The 27,717-nt window shown below is 46.3% G+C and overlaps 1 protein-coding gene across 5 annotated transcripts in view; it reads left to right on the top strand.

Moving 5' to 3' along the window:
- carmil2 (capping protein regulator and myosin 1 linker 2) overlaps positions 1-27,717 on the top strand; it is a 314,585-nt gene that overhangs the window by 238,574 nt on the left and 48,294 nt on the right. For all 5 annotated transcript variants that reach the window (XM_085991327.1, XM_085991326.1, XM_085991329.1 and 2 more), the window contains 7 exons: positions 9,691-9,759; positions 11,076-11,169; positions 11,306-11,404; positions 12,269-12,397; positions 19,073-19,186; positions 21,937-22,112; positions 23,987-24,074. In XM_085991327.1, the coding sequence (XP_085847453.1) occupies positions 9,691-9,759; positions 11,076-11,169; positions 11,306-11,404; positions 12,269-12,397; positions 19,073-19,186; positions 21,937-22,112; positions 23,987-24,074 (769 nt within the window). The remainder of the gene's footprint in view (positions 1-9,690; positions 9,760-11,075; positions 11,170-11,305; positions 11,405-12,268; positions 12,398-19,072; positions 19,187-21,936; positions 22,113-23,986; positions 24,075-27,717) is intronic.

The following is a 27,717-nucleotide window of genomic DNA, read 5'->3' as shown; positions in this document are numbered from 1 at the left end:
CTCCAATTCCATAGGGGGAAGCATCACAAGCTAGACGAAGAGGTAACGTTGGGTTGAAATGAGCCAACACTTCTTCAGAGGTAATCAACGCCTTGCTTCTGCGAAAGGCCTTTTTACATTCCTCACTCCACTTCCATGGTACTTCTTTCCGCAACAGAGCATTCAGCGGATGCAGCACCGTGGATAGATTCGGCAGAAACTTGTGATAATAATTAATCAACCCCAAGTATGATCTTAACTGTGATACGTTTTCCGGAGCGGGGGCCTTCACGACAGCTTCTATCTTGTCAGGTGACTTGTGCAGCCCCTCTCGGTCAATGACATGACCGCAGTACGAGATCCGTTTTTGGAAGAACTCACATTTCTTGCGATTAACTCGAAGGCCATATTCCTTCAACCTAGTGAGCACCAGTTTCAAATTTGTGAGGTGTTCTTCCTCGTCGTCTCCCGTAATCAGGATATCGTCTAAGTAACACTGCATGCTTGGAATTCCTTGTAATACCTGCTCCATGACCTTCTGCCAAATTGCTGGAGCCGAAGCTACCCCAAAAACCAGTCTATTATAACGATACAAGCCTCTGTGTGTGTTGATGGTGAGGTACTGACGCGACTCTTCCTCGACTTCCACCTGTAAGTATGCCTGTGCCAGGTCTATCTTGGTGAAGTGTTTCCCTCCAGCCAACGAAGCAAAGATATCTTCAATCCGCGGAAGCGGGTATTGTACCGTGTGAAGCATCGGATTCACTGTGATCTTGAAGTCTCCGCAGATGCGGACCTTCCCCGGTCCCCCTGGCTTGTTACTTGGTGAAGACTTCATGACGGGAACAATGGGCGTGGCCCACTCACTCCAGTCCACTTTTGACAGTACCCCTGATCGTTCAAGTTCTTCCAGTTCTGCCTCCACAGCAGGTCGTATCGCGTAAGGTACCGATCTGGCTTTGAAAAATTTTGGGCTTGCATGTTCTGCAATCTTAACCTTTGCTTTAATTCCTCGCCGTGTTCCCAGTCCTTGCTGGAATACCTCTTTAGCTTCGTCTAATATTCTGGACAACCGTTCAGGTTTGACATCTTCCTTTCCGGAATCTACCGTCATGGTGTTTAGTGAATGCCAGTCTATCTTTATTTTCCTGATCCACTCCCGTCCCAGAAGTGGTGGACCTCCCTCAGGCAACACATACAGGTCCATCCTTTGGTGCTCTTTGTCCTTGTATCTCACCTTGACTTCTATCTTTCCGATGGGGTATACTTTGTGCCCCGTGTATGTCTTCAATACTAGTTCCGTATCCCGTAGGGGAATATGCTTGAATAACTTTTTATAATCATGCTTATTCATGACCGTCAACGCCGATCCGGTGTCCACTTCCATTTTCACTTGGACTTTTGCAATCTGTAGTGTGATCCAGATAGCTTGTCGGTCAGCTTCATTACTCACATTGTGAATTCTCAGACTATCCAGTTCCTTGCAGTTGGAGTGTGAGTCCGAATTCTGTTCTTCCGGACTCTTCCTAGTCACCTCATGTACCTTTCTGTACCTCTTTTGTGGTGACTCATTATTGTTGGTCTTCTTTCCTGACCGGCATACCTTAGCTATGTGACCGAGCTTGCCACATTTCCTACATTCCTGGTTTTTAAACCAGCATTGGTTCTGGTCGTGTGTTGTCTTCCCACAACGATAGCATTTCATTGTACCCGAAGTAATTTGCTGCACCCTGAGTGCCGCTGCCTTTAGCTGCATTTCCGCTGTTCCTTTCGCTGCGGCTTCGTTCGATGCAGCAATAAGGACAGCCTTCACAAGTGTAAGATCGTTCTCTTCGAGCAGTCGTTTTTGTGTTTCTTCCTTCGACATTCCGCACACGAATTTGTCTCGCAATGCCTCTGTCAGATTCCCTCCAAACTGGCAGTGTTTCGCTAGTCTACGCAGTTCGACCAAGTATTCTGCGTTGCTTTCGTCTTTCCTTTGCGTTCTCGCATAGAATTTGAATCGTTCCGCCAACATCAACGGTGTGGGGTTCAAGTGATCCTTCAGAACAGTCACAATATCATCGAAAGTCTGATCCGCCGGTTTAGCTGGTGCTAGTAGATGCTTCAAGAGCCCGTATGTCTTCGCGCCCATCGAGTTTAGCAAGGTTATAGCTTTGTCATCTTCTTCTATTTTATTGGCCTCACAATAGATCTCAATGCGTTCCACATACGTGGCCCAGTCTTCTACCTCGGAATTAAAATCGTTGATGTTACCACGCTTAGGCATCTTCCTCTCTTCCTGATAACACCACGAATTATTTCTTTAAATTTTCTTTTATATTTTTTTTTCCCAAGATGGCGGTTCCCGCGAAAATGGCGGTTTCCCGCGCTTATCTTCTCTCCCCGCCCACTTCAATGGCGGTTCCCCGCTTCTGTCTTCTTCTCCGCCTAATGGCGGCTTCCCGCGTTTCTTCCCCTGGCGGGAGGGGTACACTTTCCCCACGGGCGACGGCCGCTGGCTTTCAGGTTCACAGCCTGCGCGTCGGCTTCAGTGCTTTCCCTTTTCTCGGCAGGGCAACCGGCGCTGGGTACACCCCGTTGACGGCGAACAGTTTCAGTCGCTGGGCTGGCTCTCGCTCGGTTCCCCTTGCTCGGGCTCTGTCTCTCTCCCGCTCGCTCGGCTCTACCGGCGCTGGGTACACCCCGTTGACGGCGAACAGTTTCAGCCGCTGGACTGGCTCTCGCTCAGTCTCCCTTGGTCGGCTCTGCCTCTCCCGCTCGCTCGGCTCCCAATCGCGCCTCCCAGCCCTCTCGCAGTCCGGTGCTTCCCTCCCCGGCTGCGGCTGAGTTTTTACATCTTCCCGCGCCTACGCTCCCGGTCGCAGCGCTTCGTGGCTTCGGTCGCTGCCCGGCCTTTTTCGCCGGTCGCGGTCTAGCTGTCTCATGACGCCGTTGAGTCCCCAGCCTGTCTGTACCGCGGCTTCCTTGCTCCACACTGCCCCAGTCTCAGCGCCTCTGGGCCCGACTTCTGTCCGGCTCCTTTCCCCCTCGACCGTGGTCGAGTGCACCGCCCTTATCCTCCGGTTATTCTTTTTACTTTTCCCTTACTCACAGTCACCGTGGCCGGCTTGCTTCTCGTGCTGATCGGCTCACTCCTCACCATGGCAGAAGGGACAGTCAGTGCCTGTTGCTGATGGAAGTCTTTGTCTCTGAATTCTTCCTCCTTTCCAGCTCTGCAGACTCGAATTTTCTCCCAGCAGAATGACGAGGGCGGTTGCCTCTTCTCGACGCTCGTTAACTGCTTCGGAAGTATTGTTGCCGCAGGGTACGATCGGACTCGTCGCCACTGTAAAGTCTGTGGGTTGTTTAGTTAATTAATACACAGACTACCAGAGTAACTTAAAACAGGACTTTACTATTCGAAGGTCAGGGCGAATCTGCCCAATAAATCCTGACACAGCACTTATATACCGGTGTGGTCACCGTCGGTATTACAGTATACAGAAGCCAACAAAGTAGTGCAACACCTAAAGTAGTTCTCTTAAAGGTGGACGGTTACATACAATAGTTCTCTTAAAGGTAGACGGGTACATACACTACAATGACCGTGGCACAACGCAAGCTACGCCATACACAGCGTCTTCATTTCGAATTGAGCCCGTGAAGTGAATAAAAGTGCCACACTTCATAAGGAACATGGAGTATAACAATGTCCTTACCCCGGAGACTATAATCAGCGTCCTTTAGTTTATGTGCAGCCAGGCAGTCTAACCACTTCAGGGCATGGTTAACAATACTATATTTCAATACACACTGGTGACTACAGATGTCATCATATGGAAATTTCACAATAGTCAGGGCAGACATGTTCGCAATATCTAATGTACATCGACCGCATCATTTTCCAGTAATTAAATGTTGATCCTCACTCAACAGACTTTGTGATTATCATCACAATCATTAGTACTTTGATGTGGACATCAATATACATCTGTGATATCCGATGCTTTGGCTGTTCACATTCATTACGAAACCACCCCTGACTTTCACAATATCTATATTATTTAAAACTAAGATACATGGGGTGATTTCAAGGCTGTGATCTCATTCTATGATTCAGCTTTTTTCTTGTGATTTATGTCACCTGTGATTCCCAACCTTGCAATCACTCCCAGTATCCATTATTCTCTAAATCAGAGATTTTCTAACTTTTCACAGAGCTATGTTGTTCAAGAGATGCATCCACCCTTCATTATCCCTACATTCACCTATTTCCTAAAGCTGTTTCACCCTCACACAATACTCAGTGTTAACTTTTTTTTTAATGTTGCCTTTGAGCAAAAGCTTGGTTAGTTTCCATTGTCAAATGCCAGTCTACCTCCTGAAATTATATGCATGGATATCATTTTCCATTTTTGTTCTCCTAATTAAGGCCCTAATTAAACACGATCTATAACAAGGACTGTTTGAACGCTACAACTAGTGTCAGCTTGGCTCAGTTTGTAACATTCTCACTTCTGAGTCAGAAGGTTGTGGGTTCAACTCCCACCCTGGATTTGAGCGCACAATCTAGGCTGACACTGTAGTGCAGTACTGAGCACTACATTGTCGGAGGTGGTGTCTAGTGGTTGAGATTTCATGGCACTATTTAAAGAAGAGAAGGGTTCTCCCAGACTCCTGGCCAATATAAGCTTTGTTCCAAACAAAAACAGCCCCAATGTGTATGTGCTGTGTTTACTACTTACTTTGATACAGTTTAAGCAAAAGTTGCTCAGAAGTAATTTGAAAGAAAATGAAAGACATGTTCCAATTATTCAATTATTTGGAGACATCAGGCTAATTTCCCCATTGGACATTCCCAGTGCGGGAAGTGCTGATCGGGAAATTGTAGACCCACAGCACCTGATTTCCACCCATTAATTTAAACGGGTGGTAATCAGGGGCTGTGTACGAGAGCCACTCTGCAGGAGCATCCGAACAGGGAATCAGCCCTGTCATCTGCAACAAATTGTACAATGTATTTCTCCTTTATTAATAATAATCTGGTACTTTTATTGGCACAGTGTTTGTATCATTGATTATTATCCAACTATAAGCAGTTTAAGTGCTCACCGTTGCAATAGAATGTATTTAATTTCTACGTTGGTTTAACAGAGGAAATAATGAAAGTCAAATCAGGCTGCAGTAAAGCTGCCATTTTCATAAGAACATAAGAAATAGGAGCAGGAGTCGGCCATTTCGCCCTTCGAGCCTGCTCTGCCATTCAATAAGTTCATGGCTGATCTTCTACCTCATCTCCACTTTCCTGCACTATCCCCATATCCCTTGATTCCCTTAATATCCAAAAATCTATCGATCTCTGTCTTGAATATACTCAATGACGGAGCCTCCACAGCCCTCTGGTAGAGAATTCCAAAGATTCACCACCCCCTGAGTGAAGAAATTTCTCCTCATCTCAGTCCTAAATGGCCGACCCCTTATTCTGAGACCGTGACCCCAGGTTCTAGACTCCCCAGCCAGGGGAAACATCCTCCCTGCATCTACCCTGTCAAGCCCTGTAAGAATTCTGTATGCTTCAATGAGATCACCTCTCATTCTTCTAAACTCTAGAGAATATAGGCCTAGTCTACTCAACCTCTCCTTATAGGACAATCCCCTTATCCCAGGAACCAGTCTGGTGAACCTTCATTGCACTCCCTCCATGGCAAATATATCCTTCCCTAGGTAAGGAGACCAAAATTCTACACAATACTCCAGGTGTGGTCTCACCAGGGCCCTATATAATTGCAGTAAGACATCTTTACTCTTATACTCAAATCCTCTTGTAATAAAGGCAGCGTACCATTTGCTTTCCTAATTGCTTGCTGTACCTGCATGTTAACTTTCATTGATTCGTGTACAAGGACACCCAGGTCCCTCTGAACACCAACATTTCCCAATCTCTTACCATTTAAAAAATACTCTACTTTTCTATTTTTCCTACCAAAGTGGATAACTTCACATTTCTCCACATTATATTCCATTTGCCATCTTCTTGCCCACTCACTTAGCCTGTCCAAATCCCCTTGAAGCCTCTGCATCCTCCTCACAACTTACATTCCCACCTAGCTTTGTATCATCAGCAAATTTGGATATATTACATTTTGTCCCCTCATCCAAATCATTGATGTAGATTGTGAATAGCTGAGGTCCAAGCACTGATCCTTATGGTACCCCACTAGTTACAGCCTGCCAACCAGAAAATGACCCGTTTATTCCTACTCTCTGTTTTCTGCCCGTTAACCAAGCCTCAATCCATGCTAATATATTAACCCCCAATCCCATGAGCCCTAATTTTGTTTAATAACCTCTTGTGTGGCACCTTATTGAATGCCTTCTGAAAGTTCAAATACACCACATATCTATTGAGGTTGTAATGAACAGAATAGATAATAAACCCCCTTATCTATTCTGTTAATTACAACCTCAAAAAACTCTAACAGGGAAATCATGTTTGACAAATCCTTCATAAATCCATGTTGACTCTACCCAATCCTATTATTATTTTCTAAGTGCCCTGTACCATGTCCTTAATAATAAATTCTAGCATTTTCCCTACTATTGATGTCAGGCTAACTGGTCTGTAGTTCCCCATTTTCTCTCTCTCTCCATTCTTAAGTAGTGCGGTTACATTTGCTAACTTCCAATCCACAGGAACCATTCTAGAATCAATGGAATTTTGGAGGATGACAACCATCCACTATCTCCATAGCCACCTCTTTCAAAACCTGAGGATATAGACCATCAGGTCCAGGGGATTTATCAGCTTTTAGTCCCATTAATTTCTCCAGTACTATTTTTTTACTAATACTAATTTCTTTCAGTTCCTCATTCTTGCTAGACCCTTGGTTCTCCACTATTTTCGGGAAGTTTTTTGCGTCTTCTTCCGTGAAGACAGGCACAAAGTATTTGTTTAATTTCTCAGCCATTTCCTTATTCCCCATTATAATTTCTCCTGTCTCAGCCTGTAAGGGACCCACGTTTACCTTTGCTAATCTTTTCCTTTTTACATACCTATAGAAGCTTTTACAGTCTGTTTTTATGTCTCTCGCTAGTTTACTCTCATTCTGTTTTCCCTTTCTTTATCAATTTCTTGGCCCTCCTTTGCTGAATTCTAAAATCCTCCCAATCCTCAGGCTTATTTCTCTTTTTGGGAACATTATAAGCCTCTTCCTTTGATCTAATACTATCTTTAACTTTTCTTGTTAGCCGCAGTTGGACCACTTTTCCTGTGGGGTTTTTGTGCCTTAAAGGAATGTATATTTGTTGTAAATTCTGTATTAATTCTTTAAATGCTAGCCATTGTTTGTCTACCATCATGCCTTTTAACGTAGTTTCCCAATCTACCTTAGCCAACTCGCCCTCATATCTACGTAGTTTGCATTGTTTAGATTTAAGACCCTAGTTTCAGATTTGACTAAATCACTTTCAAACTTAATATAAAATTACATAAGACATAAAACATAAGTTCTATCATATTAGGGTCACTCTTCCCTAAGGGCCCCTTTACTACAAGGCTATTAATTAACCCTTTCTCATTGCACAATACTAGATCTAAAATAGTCTGTTCCTTAGTTGGTTCCTCAACATACTGATCTAGAAAACTATCTTGTATACATTCCATGAATTCGTCCTCCACACTATTACTGCAAATTTGGTTTTCTCAGTCTATATGTAGATTAAAGTCCCCCATGATTACTGTATTACCCTTAAATACGAACATACGAATTAGGAGCAGGAGTAGGCCACTCGGCCCCTCAAGCTTGCTCCGCCATTCAATAAGATCATGGCTGATCTGATTAATCCACATCCTGCCTACCCCCAATAACCTCTCACCCCCTTGCTTATCAAGAATCTATCTACCTCTGCCTTAAAAATATTCAAAGACTCTGCTTCTACCGCCCTCTGAGGAAGAGAGTTCCAAAGACTCACGATCCTCTGTGAGAAAAAATTTCTCCTCATCTCTGTCTTAAATGGGTGACCCCTTATTTTTAAACAGTGACCCCTAGTTCTAGATTCTCCCACAAGAGGAAACATCCTCAGGATCGTATATGTTTCAATCAAGCCACCTCTTACTCTTCTAAACTCCAGCGGATACAGGCCTAGCCTGTCCAACCTTTCCTCATAAGACAACCCGCCCATTCCAGGTATTAGTCTAGTAAACCTTCTCTGAACTGCTTCCAACGCATTTACATCCTTAAATAAGGAGACCAATACTGTACACAGTACTCCAGATGTGGTCTCACCAATGCCCTGTATAATTGAAGCATAACCTCCCTACTTTTGTACTCAATTACCCTTGTTACATGCGCCTCTAATTTCCTAATTTATACTCTGCCCTACATTACAACTACTGTTTGGGGGCCTATAAACAACTCCCACCAATGTTTTCTGCCCCTTGTTGTTGCTTAGCTCCACCCAAACTAATTCTACTTCTTGATTTTCAGAGCTAAGATCCTTTCTCTCTCCTGTCTTTATCCCATCCTTTATTATCAGGGCCACCCCTCTGCCTTTTCCATTTTGCCTAACTCTTCTAAAAGTTAAGTATCCTGGAATATTTAGCTCCCAACCTTGGTCACTTTGCAACCACGTCTCTGTAATGGCTATTAGATGACACCTATTAATTTCTATCACCACTATTAATTCATCTATTTTGTTGTAAATGCTTCGCGCAGTCAGATATAGTGCCTTTAGCTTTGACTTTTTTCTGTTTTCCCTGATGTCACCTTAGTCACCGATACCTTACTACCTTTGCTACTCTCTCTGTCCCTTCCTGGCCCACTCTGCTTATCTTTACCCAAAACTCTGCTCTGCTCTAGAGCCTTGACATTTCTCTTGCTGCTTTTAAATTTACTTTTTCCTGAATCCTCCCACTCCCCCTTCATTAGTTTAAAGCACTGTCTACTGCCCTAGTTATTCAATTCGCCAGGACATTGGTCCCAGATGGTTTAAGTGGAGCCCGTCCCAACGGAACAGCTCACTCTTTCCCTGGTACTGGTGCCAGTGCCCCATGAAGCAAAACCCCTGCCTCCCACACCACTCTTTGAGCCACGCATTTAACCTTCTAATCTGCTTATCCCCATGTCAATGCAAAACAGTTTCAGATGCATAGCAATCAGAAAGTGGCAGTATAACTCGGGAGTCAATCCCGATCTGGCTCCCAAGTGTACTAAGGAAAATCTGTGCGAGTCCCACCCGCAGACCATCTGACACCAAGTGGGCATTATACCACGTACAGTGTGATTCCAGTGCAGTGTGTAACCGGGTTTGAGAAGCACTCAGACAGTCCACGGGATCTCCTGGGCACTTTCTGGCCCATTCTAACAGTATGAGAAACTGGACATTCCCGTCCACAAGCTACTGCCATTTAAAAAAAGTAGTTGCTGGGGGAGTGTAATATGTGAAAATGATGCCTTAATTTTTCTGTGCACTTTTAATTCTGATGTGATATAATGGTTATTGTTTTAAAAAACTAAACAAGAGATAGAATTGTTCAAACAAGATTACATTTTTATAGCTGATCACAATTAGCAGTTACTGCATTATGGATACGGTGTAAATGACATTTCTACCTGTGAGATGCATACTTCACCTGTGGCTAATTGAGGATATTCCACTCAGATTTGTGATGAAGGAAATACTATGCGGGTGTAAAGCAGTTAATGACAGTTTTGATTTTCTTAATGGCAGGACCGTGATTTGGGACCGAAACAACACTACAGCCGTGGGATTCCTGGACGTTGCAAGTGCTCTGGAGAGGTAATTGTGATATAATACGGTGTTAATATTGATCTTTTGTGCTATTTAGTTCTGCATTAAAATGTTAGAAGACAGGAGAAACGTGGCTTTTGTTGTTGACCAGATTGAAACAAATCAAAGATCTGATCCAGGTTCACATGATATTCGTACTTTTCTCTCACTCTTTGCGGCGCAGATACAGTGGGCTGAATGGCCTCCTTCTGAGCTGTAAATTTCTATGATTCTATATAAAATATAAGAGATTAATAAATGTAAAGCAGTTTAAATAAAATCAGTCATCAGCATTGCACTGTAATAATTATTGATTCCTCTGTATATGATGTTGGATTCATCGAATGTTTAAAAAAAGTTGTGGATTGAAATTCCACAGTGCGATATTAGCAACAAAGGCAAAGGAATTTCAGATGAACATGTTAAAGTGTCCATTACTGGTGTAGCACAGCGCTGTTTCAACTCGTTAAAGTTTTCTTTTTCAAAAATGTGTACTGAAGGAAAGGCTGTTTGCTTCATCCTTATTTTCACCCCATTGTTTTCTCCTGCTCTTACCCTTTTCTCTCTCCTCCACTCACATGCAAATCTACCAGCAAAGAGGAAAGCAGGTGATGTTCTCCCAGACAGTTCCATTCCAATGTTTCTCTTCAGCCAACCTCAAGGAGGGTTGCATGAGAATGGACCAGAGTTTGCTCTCCATTCCAGTTTGCCACTAACAGACAGCCAGAATCAGAAACCTATGAAATGGGGGAATCTACCTCATCTCCACAAATTTATGCTGTGCCGATCTTGCTGGTGTTGAAAGACTAGGATTTTGTTAGGAGAAAAAAGAACAGCTTAATGAGGAAAATCATTAAAATATCGACATCCGAACAACTCAAAATATGAAAGATTGGAGGATCATTATCACACAGTTTAGTCCAAGATCTAATATTCTTTCATCACTGTTGATGAGCTGTGATATAACTTATGAAATAAACATTAGGTGGAGATTAGAATGAATATCTATTCAAACACTCAGCAGCTTTTCTTGAATTGGAGCTAAATATTGCATCAAACAAACATTTAAAAATCTTAAATTCAAAACAGTAAAAAAAATTCTGAATACTTTGAAGCCTGACCTTTGGTCACCGACATATAAGGCCCAGCTGCGACACCCGAGAAAAGTGTTCATAAAGGAAATGAGGTTTAAAAAAAATTGTTGTGGTGACCAAAAGGTCTTTACTTGTTCTGTGTCAGTCTCTCCCTAGTTCCTGTTGATATTATTTTCTGATATGAATGAAAAGAGATCAATCATCACTGTCATGTTTGTTGACTGTTTTCAGGAATTATACGCTAAGATCAATGCCTTTACCGATGAGCGATGTGTCCCAGGCTTACCGCAGCAATCCAGAGAAAACAGAGGAAGCCCTGCAGAAGGTAAAGGCGCTCACTATTCTATTTGTGACAGCACTGCAGAATGGAAGATGTTGTGATTTTGAATCTGCCTATGGTACAGCACTGGCTTGGAAGTGTATAACATATAAAACTTAAATGGCCAATTCCTGATTTCCAGATACAGTCACATCTCCTTCGGAACAATCAGAGGAAAAATTTTATTCCCGAGCAGGCCTTTCGACTGCAAGAGGGAATTGTAACCAGCTCCACACAGCAGGTAAGAAGATGCTTCATCACTGATAGGAAAATTAGAATTTATTGTTAATTCTCACCTAACATATTCCTATTGTGAATAATCATTTGCTACACCTTACATTTACCATGCAGAAATGTATAAAGAAGTCATGCAAATTGCTATCTTTAGCAGTCAATAGGTAAATTGGCTTATTTTCTGGCCCCCATCATCATCTTCATCTACATGCTGCCCCTTGGCGACATCATCCGCAGACATGAGGTCACCTTCCAAATATACGCTGACCACACCCAGCTCTAATTCTTCACCACCTGATAGAGATCATTACTTTAATGTTCCCTTGTTAAAAACAAATAACAGTAACCAGGATGGGAGGAAAACATTGAGTTGATTTACATTGCAGCATTGCTGGTGTTAATGGAGCTGAAAATCTTAAAGCTAAGGTTTACCAGGCAAGGTCATTACCAAATCTGTACGATCTAAGATTAAACTGCAAAAAAGCTGAATTTGTGTTTTTGTATTTCTCAAGGTTCTGCGAAATGTACGATACTAACAAATTATCTGTGGTCAGTTGCTGAATATAAGGTTTCTTTTGTATACAGATGGTCATGAAGTTGGGAAAAGAGACTTCAGAAACCTGCTCCACAGAGCCAACAAGTGGCCAGAGCCTGAAACTAAATTGTGACAGTTGATGTAGCAAAGTTGAATGGGAAATGTTGACATAGAAATTTACAATGATAAATGTTGATAGAAAAGCATGTCCAAAAATTGTGACAACAGGAAGTAAGGCTTGTGGACAGTATGTACACACCCTAGGCAAGACATTTAACAATATATAGTGTCAAGCAATCAACCAAATCCACAATAACTTGTTCTCTTTTTGTACAGATGGTGGACAGTATGTGTGAAAAGGTGCAAGAACGTCTGAACATCATTAACAACGGGTCTGTGAAAGAAAGGGAAGAAGATGTAACATTTGCTGAAGAAATCATAAAGGATGCTAAGACATTAACCACTGTGAGTCCCTGAAAAGGCTGCTGCCATTTTAATTATTAAATATTTAAGAGTATATCCTCTTACTGCAGTGTCGTACTGGAGTGGAGGATCACTATTGTGGAATGTTTGTTGACATAATGATTTACATAAAGCCATTGTGAAGTATGTGATCCAGCATGGTTTCAATTATCTCAGTTCCCAGGAACATAATAGATTTAATAAGAATGTATATTTTACAATAAAGGTTTGACACATATTTTGTCATTGTATCTTGAATTTTATCTTGGATCGTGATAAGTACATTATTAATAGGAACAAATCTGAAGCATAAATCTGAACTGGTCCAAATTTGGCCAATTCGGATTACTGTACACCTCAGATAAATTCAGATTGAATATGTAGTTGGATTTTACCAGCCCTGAGGAGGCGGGTCTGGAGGCGGGACTGCTGGGAAAATCCCCAAAAATGGGAGCGCTGCCAACCCGCCTCCAACCAATCTTCCCAGGAGTCGGGTCCCCGATTTGCACAGGATCCCGACTCCTAGAGGCGGGAAGAGGATTACAGCCACTTAACTGCCTGTTAATAGATAGTTAACAGGCAGTTAAGAGGCTTTTTTCCATTTTTCAACTGCTGCTGTGGGCTCCCCGATGTCAGGGAACCCCGCCAGGGTAAGTGAGGCATGATGTGGGTCTACTGTAATTTTTGTGTATATATGACAGCTGCAGAAGTGGTTTAAAGGATTCAACGGGACACTGGTGAGTATCAGAGGTAAGGAAAAGTTATGAAAGTAGTGTTTAATGTGTTTAGATGTTTCTGCAAGTGACAAGCTGTGAAGTGTTTGTGTAGGCTCATCTCATTGGGAGACGTGACAGATGGCTTCTGCAATCTCAACTGCAGCTGCCATCTGTTTTATCCTAAGGAGAGAGTAATTGGAGAGCCTGAGTGCAAGAGCTCACCTTTGGACAGTGATTGTCAGTGTTTGACAGCACCTCAAAGCTGTAAACACTGACAATTCATCTGTCAAACAAGTGTGGTGCATATGCCTTTAAGAAAACCGGCAGATGAAGCGTCATCAATTGATGTCATCTGACACCGGCTTTCCCTTAATTGACCGGCAAGCCCGAAGGGCAGGCTTAACAAGGCCAATCAGGGGAAAATAGCATCAGCTCGTCAGACGTCGCTGGGGGTGGGACTGGAACCTGAAAACCAGCAGTCCCGCCTCGAACTCAGCCTTCCAGGTAAGATTCTGCCCAAAGGTTCAGTGTTATCAGGAATTTATTTTGGGAAACTGGAATTACAATGAATCCATTGGCACTAGCTCTAAATAGGCAGCATATTTGATATATGGAAGCTTTTTGGTTGTGGAATTTCCCATATTCTCAGAATTGACAAGTATATAACGTGGCCAGGCTATCCCTAACCAGGGCTACAGCTTCAGATGTACTGTACTCTTATGCATACACAAGTTTGCAAAAATTACCAACCGACTTACACCATCTGTTTTTAAAAGTGAAAAATAAATCCAACAATAAGACTTTGAAAAAAGTGTTGTGTTTGTACCGCTATACACAACTACATAAAATAATAAAGCAGCAGAGACTGAGAGTAACTTCAAGTGATCTTTACTGGGTAACTGGAACTTCGGCACTGACTATACAAATCGATACGCGTCTGTTATATACGCTCGCAACTAAGGATGTACATCCGCAAAACAAAGTAGTCCCTTCAATGTTGTATACATTACACTTCCTCCCCCTTTAGTTTAATAGTATATTAACGCAAAATTTCTATAATTAACATACAGAGCCTGTCTTTACAGTAACCTTTTGGTTTTCTTAAAAGTAACAAAATTCAAATTCCAACATAACATTTTATTTTGTCAACAGCCCTTTTACAAGTCAAGTCTCTGGGGAGGCCTCCTCTGCCTCTCTGGGTAACGTCTCTCCAGACTCTTTTGCTTTGGGGAATGAGACTGTACAGGTACAGTTGCATCAGGTGTGCTATCAGCACAGGTAGAGCTCTCAGCTGTGGATGAGGCTGGTGCTGATGCTGATGAATCAGGAGTGTCTGTTTCCATGTCTGGGCGAGGTATAGGGGTGTTTTGCACCTGAACATCCAGAATTTGGTCCACATGACCTCTCAAAATGTCCTCTCCCACATCCACTGTATACATCAGTGGTCCCTCTCTTGTGGCTATTGTCCCTGGTTGCCACTTTTCCATCCGGAAATCACGAGCAAGAACTGACTGTCCCACACTGAAGCTTCTTGTTGGCTTAGCATTCAAATGTTTGAACTGTTTGTTCTCTACATCATGATGTACATTCGGCTTAAGAAGGTCCATGCGAGATCTCAGGTTCCTGTTCAGAAACATCATCGCTGGAGTCAGATTAGTGGCTGCGTGTACTGTGTTCCGATAAGCAAAGAGGAATTTGTCTGTCTTGTGTTGCAGTGGTAGATTCTCGCTGTACATTGCTTTGATGGCCTTCTTGAAAGTCTGTACGAATCTTTCTGCCAAGCCATTTGTAGCTGGATGGTACGGGGCAGATGTGTAGTGCTTGATTCCATTTTTCCTCATGAAACCTTGGAATTCGTCAGAGACAAATTGTCGTCCATTGTCTGTGCAGATTTGTTCTGGTAGGCCATTTCTAGCAAACATGGTCCTCAGAACTGAAATGGTCTTTTCAGATGTGGTTAATTTCATTTTAATGACCTTGGGTCATTTCGAATGTGCATCGACTGCAATCAAGAACATGGAGTCCATGAACAGTCCAGCAAAGTCAATGTGCACACGTTGCCATGGTGATGAGGGCCATTCCCATGGATGGAGAGGGGCTTGTGGTGGTGCGTTCTGGACCTTTTGACATCCTGAGCAGCTCTTTGTCAGGTCCTCGATCTGTTTGTCAATTCCCGGCCACCACACGTAACCATGGGCAAGGCTTTTCATCTTTACTGTACCTAAGTGGCCTTCATGCAGTTCATCTAGCACTCGGTTACGAAGCTTGGGAGGAATCACGACTCGTGAGCCGCACATCAGTGTTCCCCAACACACTGATAACTGCTCCCTCCTAGCTGAGAATGCTGGAAACAATGAGTCACCATGCGCTGGCCATCCCTTCACAGTGATGTCATAAACTTTTGACAATGTAGGGTCATTGCGTGTTTCTCTTTCAATGAGGGAGTTTGTCACTGGTAGCTGCTCAACTATTGTTGTGTGAAATACCTCTGCTGAGTCAACTGTTGTAGTTCTCTCTGAGGTTGGCAGTGGTAAATGTGACAAACCATCGGCGTTGCCATGTTGCTTGGTCCCCTTGTATTCAATGACATACAGGTGAGCCCCTAGGAAGAGTGACCATCGTTGCAGCCGTTGTGCCGTCATCACTGGAACGCCCTTCCTTGGGTTGAAGATTGAAACGAGAGGCTGGTGGTCAGTTAACAGTGTAAACTGTTGACCATACAAGTAGTGGTTGAATTTCTTGACTCCCCACACAAGGCTGAGGGCTTCTCGGTCAATCTGTGCATAATTGCATTCAGCTGTAGTCAATGATCTTGAGGCAAAGGCTATTGGTCTTTCGGAGCTGTCTGGGAACTTATGTGACAACACTGCACCAATGCCATGGGGTGAAGCATCACATGCCAGTCGAATAGGTAAGGATGGGTCAAACTGAGCTACCACCTCTTCTGAAGTAATGAGTCTTTTACTCTCTTGAAAAGCTTGTTCACAGCTGTCACTCCACTTCCATTGTGGCCCTGTCTGTAGCAATGCATTTAGTGGATGTAACACTGTGGATAGGTTGGGCAAGAACTTGTGATAGTAGTTCACCAGTCCAAGATATGATCTCAACTGAGACACATTTTCAGGTGTTGGTGCATTAATCACAGCTTCAATCTTGTCTGGAGACTTGTGTAAACTGTCCTTGTCAATCACATGTCCACAGTATGAGATTTCCTTTTTGAAAAACTCACACTTGTCTCGGTTCGCTCGAAGCCCATACTCTCATAACCTGATGAGCACCTGTTCGAGGTTGGAAAGATGGTCATTGTTATTCTTGCCAGTAATGATGATGTCATCAAGATAACACTGAGTACCTGGGATCCCCTGCAGGACTTGGTCCATTGCCCTTTGCCAGATTGCAGGAGCTGATGCTATTCCGAATACCAGCCGATTGTACTGGTAAAGGCCTTTGTGCGTATTTATTGTCAGGTACTTCTTTGATGCATCATCAATTTCCATTTGGAGATAGGCCTGGGCCAAGTCAATCTTTGTGAAGCGTTCCCCTCTTGAGAGGAAAGTAAAGATGTCCTCAATGCGAGGCAATGGGTACTGTACTGTGTGGAGGACTGGGTTAACAGTCACTTTAAAGTCTCCACAGATGCGCACTTTTCTTGGCTTTCCTGGTTTTGTGCTGGAGGTTTTCTTCATCACTGGAACTATAGGTGTGGCCCATTCACTCCAATGCACCTTGGACAGGACCCCTAACTGCTCCAAGTTCTCCAGCTCTGCTTCTACTGAAGGACGAATTGCATAAGGCACTGGTCTGGCCTTGTGGAACTTTGGATTTGCGTTCTCCTCAATCTTAATTTTTGCTTTCATGCCCTTAAGTGTTCCTATTCCCTTCTTGAACACTTCCTGAGAGTCAGAGAGTATTTGTGACAGTCTCTCAGGAGTGGCGTTGCTGTCCTCCTTTGCTGACACAAACAGTGCTTGGATGGTGTGCCAATCCAACTGTATTTTCCTGAGCCATTTGCGTCCCAGTAATGGTGGTCCTCCATTTTCCACTACATAGAGGTTCAATTGCGGTATTTTTTTTTCTTTGTATGTCACTGTCACTTTTATTTTACCTTTGGGGCACACTCTTTGTCCTGTGTATGTCTTTAACAGTACTTTAGTTGGCCTTAGCGGTATGTGTGAAAACAGTCATTTGTAGTCATGTACAGAGATCACTGTTAAAGCTGAGCCTGTGTCCAACTCCATTTTCAGCCTAACTCCTGCCACTTTTGGAGTAACCCATATTATTCTGTGATCCCCTGTCTCTTTCACACTGTGTAGTTTTAGACAAGCCAGATCCTCTTCCTCTGAGTCTGTGTCACTTCTTCCTTTATCTGAACTGTCTCCAGTCACGTGGTGTACCTTCTTGTACCTATCTTTGAAAGGTTTCTTGTTTTCAGTCACTTGGTGTACTTTTTTGTTACTCTGTATTGTATCAGTTTTCGGCTTCTTATTTGCTTTGCAGACTCTTTCAATGTGCCCTCGTCTGCCACATTGTCTGCAGTCTTTGTCTTTAAACCAACAGTCATTGTGGTCATGTGACATTTTGCCACAGTGATAGCACTTCTTTTCTTGTTTCAGTGACATTTTATTAGTTGAATATTCCAGGGATTTTTGTTGAATTCTTAAATGGTCTTGGAGTGTGTCCACTATTTGTTTAAATGTTTTGTTTGCTGGCTTTTCAGGGGTTAATAAACTACGTAGCAGCCCATATGTCTTTGCGCCCATAACACACAGCAAAACAGTGGCTTTCTTTTCTACCTCCACTCCGTTAGCCTCACAGTACAACTCCACTCTTTCAATGTAAGTTGCCCAGTCTTCAATGCTGCTATCAAATGCTGCAATCGTGCCAATCATCGCCATTTTTTTTTTCCAAACCTGTTTTTCTTTCTTTACTAGTTAGCTAGCGTCATGCAAGTCCTGTGCACTTTTCACTTGACTTACGTATCCCCTGCCTAGCTTAGCAAGCGTGCTCCGTTTTCTCTACCTTCTCGCTCCTTCCAAATTTCGGTGTCCTCTGGATGCGATGCCAGAATAGGAAGACGTAGGTTCATAATTCTCATCGCCAATTTGTTGTGTTTGTACCGCTATACACAACTACATAAAATAATAAAGCAGCAGAGACTGAGAGTAACTTCAAGTGATCTTTACTGGGTAACTGGAACTTCGGCACTGACTATACAAATCGACACACGTCTGTTATATACACTCGCAACTAAGGATGTACATCCGCAAAACAAAGTAGTCCCTTCAATGTTGTATACATTACAAAAAGCATTTGACATTTTTCTATGAAACGATACATTAGCGTCCTGTCTGCCTGCTTTTGAGCCTCTTATTGAAAGGGTGGGGGTGGGTGGGGTGTGGAAGTGAGTGAGAGTAAGATTAGATGGTTTATGTGGAGAAGAAGACAAGCACAGTCTTGAGGGGCTGAATGGTCTGTTCCTGTTTTGTAACATTCTATGATCTCAGTGATGACAAGTTTTTCCAACTCCTGGTAATTAGCCGAGTAGGGTAGTAGAGAAGCAGCCTTATAGGCAATTAAAACACAGTGGGCTGGGAGAGTTGGAATACTTTGCTGGGCTGAATGACCTTTTTTCATCCTTATCTTTTCTCGTATTCTAACTAGTTAGCATCGAAGGAAATCGGGTTACCGCTTGCCTCATTCTCCTAGAAATGCATTCCTGTCACTGGATCTTGGAGCATTTCTGCTCATTAACACCTACCTCTATCTTTCAACTCCCCACCCTCCTTGATACAGGTTGGAGAAGAAGTGAAAATTTGAGGGGCAGTGTTATGAAACCTTAAAAGTTCAGCTTTAAAATTGTTTTTAATTATTAATGATGTTACAAACTTTTATTTAATTTTTATTTACCACCATGAATTACTCTCTGCTTCTCTCTTTCCATCTCTCACTTCTTGTGTTACAGCTGTTACCAGCCTTGTATCAAGTGGGTAACACTCCACCTTTAGTAAGGACAGTGCAGGGCAGGCTGAAGTCAGCTGCTGAAGAGGTCTCCCAGGCTGTAAATGAGGAAATCCAGGTATGAACTAGCTGTACAACTGATTTGGTTCTTTAAAAGTTCTGCGCACCGTTTTCCCCCACAGATTTTGTGCTGATGGTTTTCAGTGTTTACAATATTACCACTATCTGGGAAATCAAGATGCCTTCTTATTCTACTGATTCTATGATGCTAAAGAATATGGGGATGAAACAACATCATTTGAGTGCTTGTCTCTGGTCTGTCTCTCCTTTCATTTCCTAGTTTTTCTGCCCTTGTGGGTCTTCTCTTTATCTCTCACATAGTTTTTCTCTGCTGTGGCAGATTTCCTGTGGGTGTTCTCTTTAGGACCTGCTGTGCTGCTTTGTTAGTCGGGCTCCAACCTTTTGGCTATTCCATGGCCAGACAGGGAACTTGGACAGCGGGTGGAGCTTAGACAAGGATGGACCTGCTCACGCATGCATGGAACCACAGATGGAGCAATTAGCATGTGCACAGGGCCACACATAGATCTGCTTGTGTTTGTACAGGGCATTTTTGGATACATAAATTGAAAACTGTTTTTCAGATCTGAAAATTCAGGGAGTCACTCCCAAAACTGGATTGTTTGATTCAAATCTGGATGGTCGCCTTAAGTGTAAATGGTATCCAGAATCTCATTTGGATTCAAATATACAAACATAGTCCTAGTCTGAATCAACAGTTAACCTGGGCTTAAATGGGGCTTATGGTTGGTAATCAGTTAAATGTAGGCTGCCTAGCCACTCTTTCATGAATGGGGATGCTATAACAGTCCCAGTGTGTCATTATTCATCCAATCTGCTTCTCCTGGGATGAATCAAGACTCACTGACTGCTAGAAGCTGTCCTCAGGCTCAGTGCCGGTCCTGCACCCTCAATACTTGCTGCCATGAGGTCTCTTGGCTGAGCAGAGCAGGTCTCCACCTTTGAGGCTTGGCTGCTGACCCAGAAATCCTGCTTGTGGGATACCATGTGTAGTTCGCTGGTCTTCTGAGCACAAGAGCAACTAAGATCTGCCTCCCCATAGTCCAAGAGTACAATTATAGGGAAGACTGCCCCAGGATAAGAACATAAGAAATAGGAGCAGGAGTAGGCCAATCGGCCCCTCGAGCCTGCTCCGCCATTCAATAAGATCATGGCTGATCTGATCCTAACTGCCAATCCACTATCACAGAACCATCTCCTGCATCTAACAGAATTAGACACACGAAATAGGAGCAGGATCAGGCTACACGGCCCCTGGGCCCGCTCCGCTACCCACAGGGCCATGACCGATCCGAACCTAGACTCACGTCCAAATTCCTGCCCGCTCCCCGTAACCCTTAATTCCCTTTACTTCTAGGAAACTGTCTATTTCTGTTTTAAATTTATGTAATGATGTAGCTTCTACAGTTTTTTGGGGCAGCATATCCCATGGACCTACCACCCTCTGAGTGAAGTAGTTCCTCCTCATCTCAGTTTTGAAAGAGCAGCCCCTTATTCTAAGACTATGCCCCCTAGTTCTAGTTTCACCCATCATCGGGAACATCTTCCCTGCATCCACCCGATCTAACCCCTTCACAATCTTATATGTTTCAATAAGATCGTCTCTCATTCTTCTGAACTCCAATGAGTAGAGTCCCAATCTACTCAACCTCTCCTCATATGTCCATCCCCTCATCCCCGGGATTAACCGAGTGAACCTTCTTTGTACTGACTCGAGAGCAAGTATGTCCTTTCTTAAGTATGGACACCAAAACTGTACGCAGTATTCCAGGTGCGGTCTCACCAATACCTTGTACAACTGAAGCAATACCTCCCTATTTTTATATTCTATCCCCCTAGCAATGAAAGCCAACATTCCATTGGCCTTCTTAATCACTTGCTGAACCTGCATACTAACCTTTTGAGTTTCGTGCACCAGGACCCCCAGATCCCTTTGTACTTCAGGATGTGATGCATGACCCTGGCACATCAATTCTAGGCTTCCTGAGTGCAGGAGGGCATGTGGACTAAACCTTTAAATGCATTGCCCCTCTCTGCCTGAAGCACCTCCAGAAAGAGGTTTTGCTTCTGTCAAAGCAGCAGAGCCTGTCTGAGCCATTGAAAAGCACACGCAGAAGAGAACTGGCTCTCTTCTCTGAGCTGTGAGTCTTCAATGACTGACAGCTTCAAAGAATCAGAAGTGCCACTATATTGAACAGGGGTAGCGAAGGCCTGAATGGGGCTGGGAAGGACATCACCCACAACAGAGGAGAAACCTCCTTGCAGTATGCAGTCCCGCAGAGAAGGATTGTGACTGGACTGCTGTGTTTTAGTTATACTATACCAGGTATAGTATTCTTGCATCACCTCTCTTTTGGGTATTGGATGAGTGTAGGTTTGTGATTGTGAGGGTGTTTTTACGATGCAAAGGGACAGATAGGGTTGTAGTCTGATGCTGTAGTTTGTGAGTGTTTCGTATTTATAGAGGCAAGAACTGGTTGTGGTGTTTCAACTCAATAAATTGTATATGTGTTACTGCAGCTTCTGCCTTCATCTCTCTTTTGAACTGAGATCCACTTTGACCTAGCCCTTTACCTATACTGCTCGGGGGTTCCCAGGGTTACTTAAACATGGGTATCTTTTCTGGTATCGTAAACTATGGCGGAATCCCTTTCTGGGAATACAAACGTAAAAGAGTCCCACAGCACAAACACATGTTAAAAAGAGACCAAGCATCCTTAAAATTATTTGCAAGTTCTCATAAAACATTTCAGAAAATTAATCGTCTCTTTTCCATTTTCTTCTTAGGCACTCATTCAATCCCTCATGGACTCCACCAGCAGCCTCTGTCCCAATGTTCTGCAGAAAGCCAACATACAGGAACAGCTCATTAACAGAGTGTCCGACAAAATCTTCATCCCCAAGGACTTTGCAAGGAGCGTGATTATGGAACAAGCTGGGATTGAGATTGTGAACAAACTCAGGTCTGGATAGTCCTCCATTAACTACATTTAATGGGGAAGAAAAGTCTCCAAGAGATTTTTGTTCAAAGTGCTCCCCCAATGTCCATTCAGAAAACATGCATTGTTGGAGATATAGCTTGATATTTTTTTTAAACTCCATTTTTTAAAAACTCAGCAGAGGCTCATCATCTTTTTATCAATGCATTGTTTTTGAATGGACAACGAGCGAGTATCGTGAGCAAAAAGTCTAGAATGAGGCAAGTGGCTTTCCTCATTAGTAGCTATTTTGTGAAAAGTAGTCCACCTGGATTTTCTTTCCCTTTTAATAACTAAATTTCCTTGAGCCTACCTCTGCAAAATGTTTTTGTCCCTGTGTAATAATTAGCAGACAATAATAAATCTCATTTCAAAAGGCAAATCATTTTTAAATGTATTAGCACTATTAATTTTAGAAATGGTGGCTAAAACATTTGTTGGGTTTTGTCTTCTGGATACCTGGTCATGTTAACATGAGAGCAATGGATTCAAATGATGAGCTTTAGCAGAGAGCGGCTCATTAATTAATAGCATCTCTCTCTTGGCTTTGGGTCACAAGTGAAATGAGCTGTGAGAGTTTCCGTCCTATGTGCAGTGGACATTAATAGCGCAAAGCTGCCTATTTGATGTTAATTAGCTCAGCAAAGCCAGAGGAAGAGAATCGGGACTGGAAATGTCAAACCCTGTGTGTGACTCTTGTAAGGTTGGAGCTTAAAGTGCAATGTTAGGGTAACAATGGGGAATGCTTGACCTCAGACCCATTCCTCAGTTGGTCACCGTGGAATTTATTGCTAGATTTAAACCAGTAACATCCTCCCTCCTCCACTACAGCTGTGCCATTCATCTAAAAAGAGCGCAGAAACCAGCAAATTACTTTGGAACGTGAAATGTTTGGTTACTATTCTTTTTAAGAACATAAGAACATAAGAAGCAGGGGTAGGCCAGTCGGCCCCTCGAGCCTGCTCCACCATTCAATAAGATCATGGCTGATCCGATCTTGGCCTCAACACCACTTTCCCGCTCTCTCCCCAAAACCCCTCAACTCCCTTGTAGTTCAAATGTCTGTCAATCTCTGCCTTGAATATATTCAATGACTCCGCCTCCATAGCTCTCGAGGGTAGAGAATTCCAAAGATTCACCACCCTCTGAGAGAAGAAATTCCTCCTCATCTCTGTCTTAAATGGGCGACCCCATATTCTGAAACTATGCCCCCTAGTTCTAGATACCCCCACGAGGGGAAACATCCTCTCAGCATCCACCCTGTCAAGTATTTTGTCAAGTATGATTCCACTTTCTTTATTAAATCCATGGCTTCTTCATAAAGATAGCAGGGAAGGAATGTCCAGCCAAATAAAATGCCACTTTCAAGCTGGCCTGGTGGTGTGGCGTGCTGATGCCCTGGAATGGGTGATGAGGACATGGGTTTGTGCCCACACAGCAGCGGTACAATGTTAAAACAAATTCAGCACCAGCCTAGCAACATATCTCCTAGGTGATGCCTCTACACTCTGCTTCTCACTTTGAAAGTGCCTCTGAATCTCTGCTGGACAGTGCTGGGGACAGAAACACACATTTGATCTGTTTTCAGTCACTTTTTAAAATGTGTTTTCTAAATTGTGCATTCACAGAAGCTGCAGGGGTGGGGCGGGGGGGTGGGGGTAATAACCACTTCATATCATCGCTTTGTAGATCCATTCCTCTCCAATGGAACTGCACTTGCATTAGTGTCGTTAATAACCAGCTCACGATGCAAAGTAAAACTGATTTTTGCTGCGTTGTCACTAGGGTGATTCCAACAACAGAGAACTCTTGATTAGTTCCAATAAATAACAAATGGTGTTTGCTTTGTGTTGACACAGTGAAGTGAAGCTCAGTATCACTGCTGCTCTAATTGACCACATTGTGGACCACATCCTGAAGGACCTGACCATTGCTCAGCAGAAGCTTGTGAGTGTTAGAACGCGCTGTTGTGTTCCGTGTTTTTAATCACAGTGATGGAGTCAAATCTAATAGGAAAATAACCATATAATTCACGTAAAAGTGATTTAATAAACTACAAATGATGTAGAGTCTGCCATCCGGAGGGCTGAAGTCCTCCTTGCCCCCAGCCTACCACCTTTCCCTACCCTTCCCCAACACCCTCCCATTCCCCATCCCCCTCCTCCCATTCCCCATCCCCCTCCTCCCATTCCCCATCCCCCCTCCCATTCCCCCTCCCCTCCCCACCCCACCCATTCTCCCTCCCCTCCCCACCCATTCCCCATCCTCCCCCTCCCCACCCATTCCCCATCCCCTCCACCTCCCCTCCCACCCATTCCCCATCCCCTCCCCACCCAATCCCCTCCCCACCCATTCCCCATCCCCTCCCCAATCCCCTCCCCCTCCCCTCCCCAATCCCCCCCCTCCCCAATCCCCCCCACCCATTCCGCATCTCCTCCCCCCACCCATTCCCCATCTCCTCGCCCCGACCCATTCCCCATCTCCTCCCCCCCACCCATTCCCCATCTCCTCCCCATTCCCCATCTCCCCCACGCCCATTACCCCATCTCCCCCCGACCCATTACCCCATCTCCCCCCCACCCATTACCCCATCTCCCCTCACCCATTACCCCATCTCCACCCTCATTCCCCATCTCCCCCCCCACCCATTACCCCATCTCCCCCCCACCCATTACCGCATCCCCCCCATTACCCATCTTCCCCCCACCCATTCCCCATCTCCCCCCCCACCCATTCCCCATCTCCTCCCCCCCCACCCATTCCCCATCTCCTCCCCCCACCCATTCCCCATCTCCCCACCACCCATTTCCCATCTCCCCCCCCACCCATTCCCCATCTCCTCCCCCACCCATTCCCCATCTCCTCCCCACCCATTCCCCATCTCCTCCCCCCACCCATTCCCCATCTCCCCCCCACCCATTCCCCATCTCCCCCCCACCCATTCCCCATCTCCTCAGCCCCCACCCATTCCCCATCTCCCCCCCACCCATTCCCCATCTCACCCCCCACCCATTCCCCATCTCCTCCCCCCCGATCCATTCCCCATCTCCTCCCCCCGCACCCATTCCCCACCTCCTCCCCCCCACCCATTCCCCATCTCCCCATCTCCTCCTCCCCCACCCATTACTCCATCTCCCCCCCCACCCATTCCCCATCTCCCCCCCACCCATTCCCCATCTCCTCCCCACCCATTCCCTCCCCACCCATTCCCCATCTCCCCCCCACCCATTCCCCATCTCCCCCCCACCCATTCCCCATCTCCCCCCCACCCATTCCCCATCTCCTCCCCACCATTCCCCATCTCCCCCCAACCCATTCCCCATCTCCTCCCCGCCCATTCCCCATCTCCCCCCCCCACCCATTCCCATCTCCCCCCCATTCCCCATCTCCCCCCCCACCCATTCCCCATCTCCCCCCCCACCCATTCCCCATCTCCCCCCCCACCCATTCCCCATCTCCCCCCCCACCCATTCCCCATCTCCCCCCCCACCCATTCCCCATCTCCCCCCCCACCCATTCCCCATCTCCCCCCACCCATTCCCCATCTCCCCCCCCACCCATTCCCCATCTCCCCCCCACCCATTCCCCATCTCCCCCCCCACCCATTCCCCATCTCCCCCCCACTCATTCCCCATCCCCTCCCCACCCATTTCCCATCTCCCCCCCACCCATTCCCCATCCCCTCCCCACCCATTCCCCATCCCCTCCCCACCCATTCCCCATCCCCTCCCCACCCATTTCCCATCCCCCCCACCCATTCCCCATCCCCCACCCATTCCCCATCTCCCCCCCCACCCATTCCCCATCCCCCCCACCCATTCCCCACCCCCACATTCCCCATCCCCCCCACCCATTCCCCACCCCCCCATTCCCCATCCCCCCCACCCATTCCCCACCCCCCATTCCCCATCCCCCCACCCATTCCCCATCTCCTCCCCCCCATTTCCCATCCCCCCCACCCATTCCCCATCCCCCCCCACTCCCATCCCCCCCCACCCATTCCCCATCCCCCCCACCCATTCCCAATCCCCTCCACCCACTCCATCTCCTCCCCCCCACCCATTCCCCATCCCCTCCCCACCCATTCCCCATCCCCCCCCACCCATTCCCCATCCCCCCCCACCCATTCCCCATCTCCCCCCCCACCCATTCCCCATCTCCCCCCCCACCCATTCCCCACCCCCCCATTCCCCATCCCCCCCACCCATTCCCCATCTCCTCCCCCCCATTTCCCACCCCCCACCCATTCCCCATCCCCCCCACCCATTCCCCATCCCCCCCACCCACTCCCCATCTCCTCCCCCCCACCCATTCCCATTCTCCTCCCCCCCACCCATTCCCCATCTCCTCCCCCCCCACCCATTCCCCATCTCCTCCCCCCCCACCCATTCCCCATCTCCTCCCCCCCACCCATTCCCCATCTCCTCCCCCCCACCCATTCCCCATTTCCTCCCCCCACCCATTCCCCATCTCCTCCCCCCCACCCATTCCCCATCTCCCCCCCACCCATTCCCCGCCTCCACCCCCAGCCATTCCCCATCTCCTCCCCCCCACCCATTCCCCATCTCCTCCCCCCCGACCCATTCCCCATCCCCCCCACCCATTCCCCATCTCATTCCCCATCTCCTCCCCCCACCCATTCCCCAACTCCTCCCCCCCACCCATTCCCCATCTCCTCCCCCCACCCATTCCCCATCTCCTCCCCCCCACCCATTCCCCATTTCCTCCCCCCCACCCATTCCCCATCTCCTCCCCCCACACATTCCTCATCTCCTCCCCCCCACCCATTCCCCATCTCCTCCCCCCACCCATTGCCCATCTCCTCCCCCCCCACCCATTCCCCATCTCCTCCCCCCCACCCATTCCCCATCTCCTCCCCCCCACCCATTCCCCATCTCCTCCACCCCCACCCATTTCCATCTCCTCCCCCCCCACCCATTCCCCATCTCCTCCCCCCCACCCATTCCCCATCTCCTCCACCCCCACCCATTCCCCATCTCCTTCCCCCCCCACCCATTCCCATCTCCTTCCCCCCCCACCCATTCCCCATCTCCTCCCCCCACCCATTCCCCATCTCCTCGCCCCACCCATTCCCCATCTCCTCGCCCCGACCCATTCCCCATCTCCTCCCCCCGACCCATTCCCCATCTCCTCCCCCCCACCCATTCCCCATCTCCTCCCCATTCCCCATCTCCCCCCACCCATTCCCCATCTCCTCCCCCCCACCCATTCCCCATCTCCTCCCCCCCACCCATTCCCCATCTCCTCCCCATTCCCCATCTCCCCCACGCCCATTACCCCATCTCCCCCCCACCCATTACCCCATCTCCCCCCCACCCATTACCCCATCTCCCCCCACCCATTACCGCATCCCCCCCCCATTACCCCATCTCCCCCCCACCCATTCCCCATCTCCCCCCCCACCCATTCCCCATCTCCTCCCCCCCCACCCATTCCCCATCTCCTCCCCCCCCACCCATTCCCCATCTCCCCCCCCACCCATTCCCCATCTCCCCCACCACCCATTCCCCATCTCCCCCACCACCCATTCCCCATCTCCCCCCCCCCAATTCCCCATCTCCTCCCCCCC

This window comes from Somniosus microcephalus, chromosome 6, assembly GCF_052327205.1.
Source record: "Somniosus microcephalus isolate GS21.2 chromosome 6, FLI_Smic_1.0, whole genome shotgun sequence".
NCBI classification, from domain to species: domain Eukaryota; kingdom Metazoa; phylum Chordata; class Chondrichthyes; order Squaliformes; family Somniosidae; genus Somniosus; species Somniosus microcephalus.
This window is presented reverse-complemented; position numbering and strand designations above follow the sequence as displayed.